Source organism: Haliotis asinina, chromosome 7 (assembly GCF_037392515.1).
Source record: "Haliotis asinina isolate JCU_RB_2024 chromosome 7, JCU_Hal_asi_v2, whole genome shotgun sequence".
NCBI lineage: Eukaryota > Metazoa > Mollusca > Gastropoda > Lepetellida > Haliotidae > Haliotis > Haliotis asinina.
This window is the reverse complement of record NC_090286.1, coordinates 11,358,833-11,372,863: the sequence shown is the minus strand read 5'-3', so window position 1 is coordinate 11,372,863 and position 14,031 is coordinate 11,358,833. Positions and strand designations below refer to the sequence as shown.

At 38.9% G+C, this 14,031-nt stretch overlaps 1 protein-coding gene across 1 annotated transcript in view; it reads left to right on the top strand.

The window, feature by feature from the left end:
- Positions 1–14,031, top strand: part of LOC137291284 (uncharacterized) — a 44,772-nt gene that overhangs the window by 13,748 nt on the left and 16,993 nt on the right. The window contains exons 4-6 of the mRNA XM_067822583.1: positions 2,121–2,321; positions 3,498–3,629; positions 5,077–5,181. Coding sequence (XP_067678684.1) covers positions 2,121–2,321; positions 3,498–3,629; positions 5,077–5,181 — 438 coding nt within the window. The remainder of the gene's footprint in view (positions 1–2,120; positions 2,322–3,497; positions 3,630–5,076; positions 5,182–14,031) is intronic.

Here is a 14,031-nt window from a genome sequence, read left to right as displayed (position 1 = left end):
CGGCGGATATCTAGGGAAAAAGTGTGTGCCCTACCTGTAACAGCGATTAATTTCCGTGTATATAAAAGGGATATAATGTGGCTATCAGGTTGAGGGTACGTTTTAAACATAACCAGTATTTCTATTATTGTATTTATAATTTAAAATATCTTCGAACGTTCTCAATATACGTCCGTCATATACATCGCGCACTATCCCTTTCTCTCTTTATCTTCTCAAACGACTGTTACAAGTTCAAAGTATCCTGGTGCAAGTAGAAAAGTCCTAAGCCTATTCCCTACGATTTTGAACTTACACATTGTAACGCACATGGGTAGAGCTTCTGTTATATATACATGGGAAATATCACAAGGGCAACTATACAGTTATCTCCAATGTTGCAGTCTCTCTAGACTTACCTAGAAAAACAATAACCCACTGAGATATTGTATTAAATGATGATATTTTCAGCGCCTGTCAGATTTGAACTTGAACATGGGAGATCTGCTTCTGTGTCACACGAAAGACCTACAAGATGTTTAGCAACACTGGGGCGTGATACCTTTACTGTCATTCGATGGCAGGATTTTACGTTTTCAGTTTATTAATTTTAATACTGATATACATTAAAATGTCCTCGTCACGCTATGGCTGCAATATTGTCGATGTGACGCTAAATATGAACTCAGTCACTACTTCTCCAAACAAGGGAACACACACAAACACACACACACTCACACACACACACACACACACACACACTCACTCACACACACACACACACTCACTCACACTCTCTCTCTCTCTCTCACACACACACACACAAGGCACGGAGATCCAACATGCCTGTGATATTCTCAGAGAACGCACCTGCCTGTGCTATCCGGTCATAATCGCTACACGATAAAAACTGTTTCCTTTCAGAATATATAATTTGATATGGCATTGTTAATGTATGCTATTAGTGAAACAAATCTGGACAACTTTAAGTTTATGCATGTCTTTATCACAGCAAAGGACGAGTGGATGGAGAAATAACATTGTTCAGGTACTGTGAGACTATTAAGGAAGGTCGCATGCAGTGCAATAATATTCCAATTATGTACTGTCAAAAGAACGTTAGAGTAGTGTTGTGTGAGCTGAACAGACGCTTTCCCCTACGAAGTTGCCACGTGTGGTGTATCTGACTATGATCCAAGAGATATGAAATACTATTCTATTGGGACAGTTAGGGATACTTACGGGGAACATTTAGTTCACCAACCTTTTAATCCCTCGAGACATGCACCACACACGACTTGCCAACAACACAGGCAAGGCGTAAGTGATACTGGTAGCAAGAGTGAGTGCAGCTTAATAAGACGCATTACCTTGCGTAATACTGCTTTCTTTGTCAGGATCGTTTGGTGATAAGAATAATAAGGTCACGTGAACGTTGATTTCAAACATACTGACATATGTGAAAGTGAAATTACAAGAACCATGTATTTCACACAATGGAAACATATGATCATCTTGCTTGAGCACAAGTAGCATGAACATGTATGAACCGTTCATTTTCGTGTCCCAGATATCCAGTATGACACATAAATATTTAAGGTGTGAAAACATTTGCAAATTTGAAAATTTACATGTGTTTCCCCACCTTAGTAAATTCACACGTAAATTCACCCTAGTAATCTTTGAAAGAAATAGTAAATTTTAGCCCCAATCGAAATTCAAAGGAATACATTCGAAATACATGTAATGCATGATCACGTATTTACCTTGGTATCTGTTTTGCAGTTCATGTATGGAAATCCTTGAAAATCCGGTCAGGGCATACATGAACGAGGTGCTTGCGTATACCAAAATGTATGATGAGCATATGTTCAGAGGTATAGATTTGTATGAAATACTAGTACATGCTCGAAGTTTAGACATATTGCAAGCATGTGTAAATCCGGTCATTACGTATATTTCCTCCTATGTTTACGTTTATTTCAGTCGTGTACTATCCGACTTTTGTTCTTGTGATTCAATGGGCCTGCTGTTATGATAGTCCTTATTATTGATGCTGGCATTAAGCTCACTCCAATCCCACATACAAACTGATTAAATACATTATATGTGCCTATCAAATCTTATTATATTTCCCAAAGATTATTGGAGAAACGCCAACTCTACCATCTACCTGAACAACGATAACGGCACCATCTGCTACACCTTCCCTAGTAAACCAGCTACTGCCAACAAAACTGACGTGACATGTAACGGTACCAGCAGATACGTCACCATCAGGAACCCGGGGATAGAGTCTGGATTCAATGATTCACTCAACATCTGTGAGGTGGAGATCTATGGTAAAGTTGATGTTACATGATACGACTTAGCTTTCAGGAACCCATGCTTGCCATAAGAGGGATGGGGTGGGATGATCAGGTTTGACTTATTTGACAAATGCTCTTGATCAATGGATTGTCTGGTCCAAGGTCTATTATTCATAGACCGTCCCAATATAGCTGAAATATTGCTGACTGCGTCCTTAAACTAAACCCACTCACTCACTGAAATACTGAAATATTTATGAAGGCTGGAACCTCCCGATACCCTTTACTGCTCTTGGGCGCGGTCCACAGACTCGCATATCATAAACAAATTAATCATTTTAACGGGACAAGGTGATAACAACTTACTGGATGCAGGTCTCACGGATGCTCAATGCTAAATTCGTATCCTTTAACTGATGAGTTGATCATGTTCACAAGTATGTACAAACTTTACAAATTTTACTTCAGAATGTATTTCAGTAACCATTTATTCAAATTAAGATGTCGGAATTGAGTTTGAGAAATTGACGGTTCTAATGTGTTCTAAATGGCATACACTGAAATTTGATATTTGTTTTGGTCGTAACTGCAGATTATGTGAACATAAATCAATTCATCATTCACATTTAGTTAATGTATTTTTAGCCACACTGACCTGCTTTACACACTAGAGTTTAAGATGTCAAACACCTGCATGACTACCATTACTTATACATATATATTTCAGTAAATTCTATCATGGTAGTTTGTTTCAATGGAATACCTAAAATAGAATGTTACTGTAGTTATTTAACCTATCTTATTTGCAACCTATAATCTGCCCCGCTCTTCAGTATGAAAATGGTGGAGTTCTTGTGCGGAACCATACATCTTATCTCAACACTGAAGTCTTTGTTACATCTCTCTGTATGTGTTTGAAATAAAACACAGACTGCCTTGTCATTATTGTAATAACTTTGTTGTCTTGGTAGGTGACTAACGGCAAAATAAAAAATGATGCATTGGATGACATATGCCGTATTCCGTAAATCGATGCTCACGTTGTTGATTACTGGATCAACTGGTCCAGATTCGATTTTTTCACAGACCACCGCGATATAGCTAGAATATTGTCAAGTGTGACGTAATAATAAACTCACTCGTATAGTTTTGTATACTATAGAGTTGATGCTTAAATAGTAGCACTCAAAGACATCTTACTTGTAACAGTCTGCAGCCAGAATCTCTATGGGGAAAACTGCGATATGTTCTGTCACTGCCTGAATTCAACCTGTGATCGATGGACTGGAGTGTGTCCCGGAGACTGTAGACCAGGATGGCAGGGAACGAGGTGTGATACAGGTCAGTGGATCTCACTGTCAGGTTAAATTACAATGACAGTCAGTTATATGTGCGTGCATTGTTGAGATGGGCCAAGTTGTACATAGTAAACTTACGTAAAGTACTGTTACGGGTACTGCAACGTGTATACTTGAACATAGGTTAGCCACTTTGTTGGAGTCCGCTTTGGAAGGGAGAAAGGAATATATTTCTTGCAGGAAGAAGGTGATTAGTAACCACCTGGAAATCACGCGTTTTGTTTGAGTCAAGCATATGACTACATAAAAGAGATACTGAGTGCAAAAGGAAAGATCACAATAAGGGATGACCAATTTGAGGAACATGCTTTCGTCAACATGAACTCAATGAATGCCAAAAATAACACAACTAGTATGTGTTGAAACACTGTGGAACACGAAAGAAATGCAACAGAATTGACCAATTTTGTTCCAGGGTGTGCCTGTGATTGTAAATATGTTTACGGCGCATAGTATACACGCCCCATTATTGACCTTCACCTCAGTAAATCAATATATATTGGAAGGAATTAGAAAAAGTTGATTGTTTAAAGGACTAAGTCTTCCTGTGGTTTCGTTTTTTGGGACATGTTAAGTGGTGTATTAACATTAACAGTGTGACCGTCACACTGGAGCATGTGACACAGGCTATCTTCCTGGTTGGATGGGGACTGACTGCACACGAGGCAAAGAATGCTGAAAACTTTATGGTGATAGAAGTCAAATACAAAGTACGCACAGAAAGAATACAAATCAAATACATCACTTATATCATGGAAAGAAAATAGGTATTAAGGAATGAAACATGTCGAAAGTGTCGAAGTGAAGAATATCAGCACAGTGAAAGTTCTCGATTTCGTTGATACAGGGTGTACCAATGGAAAGTACGGCGGAAATTGTACTAGTCTTTGCTCTGAGAGACACTGCTGGAAATACATCATGTGATCATGTGACTGGGTCATATGATTCTGGGTGTATAGCAGGATGGATGGGTGTTGATTATACAGGATGTGATTGGAATCAGTTGTAAGAACGTGCTTATGAAACAAACTGAGGTGAAGGTCAATAATAATTCTTTTTACACTTATCTTCGGAATAGAAGAACACGGGAAATCACTGGAAACATATTTCAGAATGTGATTCCAAACATTATATGGCACAAACTGTCGTGGCGTATGTTCCTCAAGACACTGTGTTTGGAACTCTTCCTGTGACTCAGTGGATATCTGTGACAGTAGATGTCTGACAGGGTGGACATAGGCAGACTGCGCAGGTAATGACACAAATGAGGTTCACTAGCGTGGGAAACAATAAGTTCCACCAGCTGAAGCCACTGCTACAGAGCACCTTCTTCTAACATAACTTTCAAAATATTTACAGGTCATGTAAAACGCAAAGAAATACCTGTGATAGTCACAAAGTATTTTGAATAGACTGAAAACATATTTCAGAATGTGATTCCAACCATTATGGCTCAAACTGTCGTGGCGTATGTTCCTCCAGACACTGTGTGGGGAACTCTTCCTGTGACTCAAAGGGTACCTGTCTCAGTGGATGTGAGACGGGATTGGCACGGGCAGACTGTACAGCTAAAGTCCTTTTGTCACATGTTACGAATGAGGGGCACCTCAGAATTCACCTAATGGCTTTAAATAAAATGTGTAGGCTACATTTCAAAGTAAAATACAGTCACTGTTTCATCTCTCAGCAGTTGAAAAAGAATACGCATTACTCCGGCGACGGCATGGTTGACTACTGTCAGTTAAAGAACTAATCAGTATTAAAGAACTAATCAGTTAAAGATCAGAAAAGATCTTGGTTAATCTACTGAAGTTTTAAATTGGTGATGACGTGAATTGATGACATGAATTGACATAATTTGGTAGCCAAAATAGTTTGGCCTGAGGTGTTTCCTACCTAGGTCAGAGAAAGGATGTACTTTGGGTCATTTTCATCTGGTAACACACAAAATGCTCGTTAATAATATCACACATAAATGTGTAAATGTATGACAGAAAGGGAAAGTATTTTAGGTTTGAATATTTTGTACCTAAAATACCATGAAAGACAATAGCAGTGCAAATTGTTTTACTGCACACGTCACACTATCCATGCGACTTGAGAAATTAATAGAAACATTATATATCAGGCAATGTTTTGTATCATGAACAGATGTAGATGACAGCGTTCATCATTATGGATGTTGTCCAACACTACTGGTCAATAAGTAAGACGAACATAAATACCTTTAAACGTGGACTACGTGTGAGCGTTTGGGTGCATGAAACATGACAAGTTTGTATGTGATCCAAATGACGCGACTACTAAAGCATAACCATTTCATCACTACGGTAAATGTTGATGAAACGCTTTTTTACGTGAAACATGAAATACAGCCACATTATGTCCACGGTGTACATTATGTCAGGCCATGAACAATGTTCAAGGTCATAGTCCATTATGATGGTCTGGTAGACGTTTTAACAACTCTCTAAACGGTAGATAGCTGTACTCCAAGGACCCAACAATCTATTTTCATATTCAACACCGGTAAATGTAGAGTCGACAATTTTAATCACCATGCAATAGGTGTTATTTTCACCTCAAGTCAAGCACAAATAACATGAAGAAACTATACTTATCAAAATCAATTAAATTGCTATTGATATCAACTATGCCACTGAAGCGTCAACATTGGCAACTGATATCCCTTCAAGGAAAGGATGTTTTCATACTGATATGTAAGATATATATATCTGACGGGCATAACAGATGTAACGCCGAATGCCAATGTACTGTGGCCGAGATGATTGTGGAAAAAGGATTACAAGGTAAATAAGTACTGAGTTCAATAATTCACGAGCTGCTATTTTGCCAAGTGCAAGTGTAGGGTTTATAAATGAACGTTATATTCGTCCATTGACACTGGATATATAGTTCCAACCACTGACGTGTTAGAAGAAATGAAGATAAGAACATTTTTTAAAAATCTCTCAAGTCCACACTGAAAGTCAGGTATCATAAAGTGTACCAAAGTGCGTGTAAAATGCAGTAACAAGCACGGTAAATTGTAACAAAGTGCGACAAAACGTAATATGGGGGTGGCAAATTGTAATAATATCTCATATTTGTACAGTTTCATCTTTAAAGTGTTTGTTACACGCATCGAATGTTTTGTAATGGTTTAAACGTATTTTTATTCATAAGAGAATTTGGCTTGGTAAATAAGCAGATCATTGTAAACAACTCACCGGTACAAACATAACAGAAACACAACACACAAGAACTAGAAAAAAACCCAGAATGATACAGACAAAATGAAATAAACTAAAATCGTAACATTGTATGCTAATTGATAAGTGTATTGAAAAATACTCTTGCAGTTTCAGTATTTTTTTTTAAAGAAAATTGTTATTTATTATTTGATTTAGACTGTTTTATCAAATCTGTTAGTCTTGAAAAGAATTGGTCGACTGTATAATATTATCATTGTTTTTGTTGAAAGCTGGTAGTTTCGAGGTTGTGACTATTTACATAAAAGTATGCATTATATCTAATGGCAGCATATAATATACATGTCAAAAGATAATGAAGACATTTTAACTGTGGTATCCACAAGCGCATTATATATATATCTGTTAACTTCATCCGCATTTAGGTCACTGCGCCTGAGCTTGGGACGGCTGTGCACAATCTGACAAAATCGACTACCATAATTCAGGTCAACATAATTATTGGATTCATAATTTATTAACAGTGTTTTAAATTCACCTGTTGCATTAGCATTCGCGACGTCGTTAGGTAACAAATTGCCAATTTAAACTTCGTCTGGTAGGAATGATTTTTCAAATGAGTTTGTCCTACAGTTTATTTTTTGTAACTTGGGATTGTTCCAGAAATTCTAAGATTGTTTCTGAGATTGAAACAGAGCACCTTCTCGACTCCCCTTCCGTTAGCCTACAGGGCTGGGCGAGTTGTCTAGGACGCTACCATCACTTTATTAAACAATATTTATAAACATTTAGAAATTTTCCATTCATATGTACGCACCACACTCTATTTGCTGATTTTTCTTCAGCTTTTAATACCATCCAGCCTTATATTTACTGCCAAAGCTCTTAGACAGTAATATCTCATTCAACCCATGTGTGATAAAATGGATAGAATCTTTTATTGTAAATACACACCAGTTTGTAACTGTTAATAACATTTGATCAGCAACGACATTCGTATCCACTGGTGCCCCGCAAGGTTGTGTCCTTTCTCCTTTTTCGATTGTTTTATATACAAATAACTCTATCAGTAGGTTTTCACAATGTTTAACTGTTTGCAGATGACGCCACACTAGCTGGATTTATAAGTTCTGAAATCGCAAAATTTATATATATGCTGACTCATACTAGATCTAAATGCAGAATGCATGTGTATAATACATAAAACGCTGTCAACGAAGGGCAGTAAAAGTACTAGATTATATAAAATTATTTAAAACTAGCAAGCAAACAACTTTAAAAGTAGAAAACTGTTGTGGACAATACAATGTAAAAATGGGTCATTTATCATCAACAACGGAAGTTAGATCACCATAGTGTCCACGAGGACATTACTTTTGCTATCTGCATGGGCTTTAGCTGCGTTAAACCATCCCTTCAGCCGCTGGAGTTTATGTTTATGACTAGTTCAGCAAACTGGGCCACACACGTTGTGGTGTGACCGTTCAAGGAGAAGTGATATCGATTGATCAATCGTACGGTTGTCCAAACATGACAACAGTAATGAAATATCGGCATCCCGAATGACTTTTACATGGTATCGAGCGTTTTCTAATAGAGACGACATTTGAAACGTCAAAAACAGTTTATCATGGGACTGTCTTTTTCAACAATATCTTCAGTATGCCTTTCCCATGCACAATGACTCTGAAGAGTTATGCCTAGATGTTTATGATTTTGGACTTCTTGTATCGGGGTTCGATTTATATTTAGGGTCGGAATTCTATGTTTTATGCCTGCGGGCACCCGTTGTGGACCAACCCGTTTGTCGTGAAGAAAAGAATCCTGGTGGTTGAGGGCAATGGGGGCCTGTAACCCGTGTTCCTGTTGCTCCATACACCACTTTGGCCCTGACTTCGCGTAGGAGGGAGGTTGAATGGGCCCTGTCCAACCAATCGGCTGGTCATGCCAAGCCCTGTACATGGAATATATATGTATGTATATGTATATAAATAAAATGCATTTTTGAAGTTCTGAAGTTTGCCTAGAGTCATATGCCCAGAAGGCGGTGGGTCATGGGCCAATGTGGTGGATTAATTATTTTTATTCTTCTACTGGAGTAACCCATGCTTGCCACAGAAGGTGACTATGCTTGTCGTAAGAGGCGACTAACGGGATCGGGTGGTCAGGCTCGCTGACTTGGCTGACACATGGCATCGGCTCCCAATTGCGCAGATCGATGCTCATGTTCTTGAACACTGGATTGTCTGGTCCAGAATCGATTATTTACAGACCGCCACCATATAGCTGGAATATTGCTGAGTGTGGCATAAAACTAAACTCACTCACTCACTCTGCTGGAGTATATCATCCGGGTGTCCTTGGTGCTGCAAGCTGGAGGCCCACTTGCTTTAGCATTGTCTTTGTGGTGGGTGGGGAGCTCGACTGATGAACCGTATTACACTAACCATGACGTATGAACCCCCCCCCCAAAAAAAAAAAACAAAAAAAAAACAAACAAACAAAAAAAACAAAAAACAAAAACGTCCACTTGATATTGACCCTGTTGATACTGACTGAGTATTGGCCGCGTTTCATCCAAGGGTATTCAAGGCATTGGCTGGGGATGTTAAAAACATTAGACGCTTACGTTCGCGTGCGCTGCTAGTTGAATGAGGAAAAAGGCAACAAACCACCAACCTGATGAACATTAAATCCTTCGTGGGCATTCCGGTCACGGTCTCTGCTCACAAAACCTTGAACACGAGTAAAGGTATCGTTACAGATCGAGATCGACTGCTTGATGATACATCGGGCCTTGATACAGTATCAGAAATGAAGGATTAAGGTGTGCAATGAAACAATGAAACCATCAAAACCAATACATATCTGTTTACTTTTTCCTCTCCAAATGCGCCGAAATCAGTGAAGGCAGGTTACTATAACATTCAAGTTGATACCTACATCCCCAACCCGCTCAGGTGTTTTAAATGCCAGAAATATGGACACGGTGAAAATACTTACTCATTGTCTGTTGTGTGTGCTCACTGTGGTGAAGATTGTGACAGTGATTTTAAAAAAAATGCACCAACTGCTCAGGCGACCATTCCTCATTTTCTAAACAGTGTCCTATTTGGAAAGAGCAAATAGGAGATAAACAGAATAAAGTTTACTCAAAATTTCTCTTTTTGTGAGGCAAAAAAATGGTAAAGGGATCTGATCTTCCAGAAAATTATGCTACAGTAGCAACAACATCATTCGTGCCCTGCTACATCATCTCAGACTAAGGAATCACTTCCTAGTACATCAAAGTCTTCTTCTGATCACAAATCATCATCTCAGTCACATTCAAAGTCTCAATCGACAGCTGATAGTCAACAAACTGTGAAAAGTATCCCTAAGCCTAAGCCTGATGCTTCAAAACAAAAAAGTGGCAGAGCTCCTAAAGAATCACAAAATAAAATTCAATTGTTCAATAAATATGGGTCTCTTGAAGACATGGGCGTTTCTGATAACGTCCATTCTAGGGCACATAGCTTGTCGCCCTCCAAAAGAGTGCGGGGTTGATCCCCAGTAAATCCCCCCGAAAAGATAGTTTATTCCAATAATATTGTACTGTGGAACTGCAGAGGATTGAGGACTAATTTACATGAAATACAGATATAAGTCCAAGATTTTACACCTTCAGCGATATGTCTCCAAGAGACATATTTAAAACAGATACATTTAACCTTCGTCATTTTAATGAATATCATTGTTTTTCTCGTCCAGGTGATAGAGCCACTGACGGATCATCCATTCTAGTCAGACAAAACGTTATTCATAGCCTTGTTTCACTTATTACTAATATGAGAATTACATGTAGCGTTTACACTATCTATATTTCGCCGCCTTCGACGTTTGCCAAAACTGATCTTCAAGCTCTATATGACCCCGTGTCGGCGGAGAAAGGGATCCTGGTGGTTGAGAGCAATAGGGGTCTGTAACCGTGTTCCTGTTGCTCAATACACCACTTTGGCCCTGACTTCGCCTAGACGGATGGTTGAATGGGCCCGGTTCAACCAATCGGCTGGTCATGCCAAGCCCTGAGTATGTATATTCATTATATATTTGAATTTCGAATGAGTCGTTTCAATTTTGTAATTTGCCTAGAGTCTTATGCCCAAAAGGCGGTGGCTCATGGGCCAATCTGGTTTATCCGCTGGATTAACTGGAGTATATCATTTCTGTAACCCTTAGGTGTCAGTTTGCTGGAACACCGCTTACAAATGACATTACCCTTGTTGGCGCTCCATGGTGTTCAGTTAACAGATTTGATGAACCAATCTGCAATTAACTATGGGTAGGCAAAATAAAAAACCCCACCAAAACGGCTACATTCAGAAACTGACTCTGAGCTTGACTCTGATGAAGATGATATTGTTACTAAATTGTTATATTCTGAACGGGATACTTGGCCACGCTTTCTTGTTCTGGAAGCCAAGGGTAAACGAGCCCTATAGTCTTACTCACCATTGTTGTTAGAAAAGGGATTGCAGGGCAAAGCTGGTGAGTTGAAAAATGTTACCAAGTTACGGTCTGGAGGTTTTTTGGTTGAATGTTTCAGGAAGTCCCAAGCCATTAACCTTATGACGTCAACCAAATTAGCTGATATTCCAAGTACATGTTCAGCACACAAGACCCTTAACTTTTCCAAAGGACTAATCCGTGACAGAGACCGAAGTCTCGCAGATGAATCTGTTGAAAACGTTGTATCTCAGCTTCGAAGTCAAGGTGTCATTGAGGAAGAAAAAGATTTAAATATCGTAAAGATGATCGTGTGTTCCCATCTAACACACATCTATTTACTTTCGACACCCCGGTTTTACCTCATTCTATTAAGGTTGGATGTTTGTCCATGTCAGTTGATCTCTTTATCCCACGCCCTACTGGTTGTTTTAACTGTCAGAAGTTTGGCCACGGGCAAAATTCCTGCAGGAACAAGGTAGCTTGCTTCCGATGTGGAGAACCTGATCATGATGGGGAAATATGTACAAACACCAACAAGTGTTTATAGGTTATATAGGTTGCAAAGGTGACCACATGGCATCTTCTATAAACTGTGCTGTGTGGAAACATGAGGCCACTGTACAGAAACTAAAATAGTGAGAAACGTCTCACTTACTCCGATGCCAGGAAACAAGCCAGACTTCTTACACCTGATTCAGCACGTCCATCGTATGCATCAACGGTCAAAAAGGTAACTACATCTATTCTTTGTCAGACAGACCTTACTTGGGTAAAATCTGAACATCCAAAATCCCTCTCAAAAACTGCACTAAATACAGAAAGTTCCCAATCGGCCACACATCCAGATCAGTTACCAGTAAAACAAAGAGGAACATCTACACCAACAGAGTCACATCAAATCAATTTGTCAAAATCTACCAAAGTGGATATAAAGAAGAAACAAATTCAGCCTGACAGTTTGCCAAAAGCATTAAAAAATACAGTGCAGTTCCATAATAAATATGGATTGCTTGAAGACATGGATACAGAAGTATCCCCCCATGTGAGCACTGGTGGCCATACAAGTGGTCACTCTCCAAAAAAGAAAGGTAGAGCAGTGTCTCCTGGTACCGCTCCTTAGATAATTAAAACACCATTCACCTAATCTAGTACAATGGAACTGCAGAGGCCTCAAGAATAACTTTAATAAACTACAGTTGTTAGTTCAAGACTTTAAACCATCACCACTATGTTTCCAAGAGACTTATCTCAAGTATACTGATACATTCGATTTACGGCAGTACACTTGTTATCACTCGTTTTCTCCTCCAGTGGATAAAACGACTGGAGGTTCAACTATATTAGTTAGACGTAACATCACTCACAGCGATGTTCATTTAAATACCAATCTCCAAGCCGTAGCTATTTGCCTCACCCTGCACATTGCGTTTACTCTGTGCTCTCAGTAGATTCCACCTTCATCTGTTCTCCGACAAACTGATCTCCAAAATCTCTATGATCAGTTACCAAAGCCCTGTATCATCATGGGCGATTTGAACGGGCACAACTCTCTATGGGGAAGTACATGTACAAACCATAAAGGCCAGATTATTGTGGATTTTATATATCTGATAACAGCTTGTGCGTTTTTAATGACGAACCATACACCTATTTACGTCCTGGAACTGGAACCTATTCTGCACTTGATCTGTCTCTTGCTGATTCGAATGTTTACAACGAATGTGACTGGTCTGTTCATGACGACCTTTGCTTACGTGACCACTTCCCAACTGTCCTAAAAGCTATCAAACCTGATGATGATCCACCTTTGTCACAGTGGAATTTTAATAAGGCCAATTGGTCTTTATATGAAACATTGTGCATGGAAAAATTACTACCGGAAATCTTTATGAATGTATCAGATCCGATAGAGTTGTTTTCAGCTGTGTTAAATGAAATCGCTGACCAATCAATTCCTCTGCAATTCCTCACCTTCGTACACCATGGTTCAACAATGAATGTAAACAAGCAAGAAAGTGTAGGAAGAAAGCAGTAAAATACTTTCGCAGACATCTTACAGTTCATAATTTAAATAATGTTAAAATTACCAAGGCACGACGAACTTATAAACAAAATAAGCGCCAGTCTTGGAGGAAATACGTTTCCAACATAAATTCGCGCACACCCATGTCTAAGGTGTGGAATATGGTCCAAAGAATAAAAGGCAAAGGTTCCAAATTCTCTGTTAAACATCTTAAAGAAGGTGATGCATTGACAACTGGTAAGGGTGATATTGCCAATAAAATCGGTGAAACTCTTTCCAGAAATTCACCATCATCAAATTATATACCTGAATTTCAGAAATACAAAAGTCGACAAGAAAAACAAAGAATTAATTTTGACTCTAATAACGGTGAAGATTATAATGAAGTATTTTCATTGCATGAGCTACGTACTGCTCTCGAGCAAGCTCATGACACTGCCGCTGGTGATGACGACATTCATTACCAATTTCTGAAACATTTACCTGAGACATGTCTTTTGACACTTTTGGAAATATTAGACCATATTTGGATTTCAGGAAACTTTCCTCAATCGTGGCACAATGCCATTGTAATGTCCATACCAAAGCCTGGCCGGGATCATACAGAGCCATCAAATTACCACCCTATATTCGTTAACCAGTTGCGTTTGTAGAACCATGGA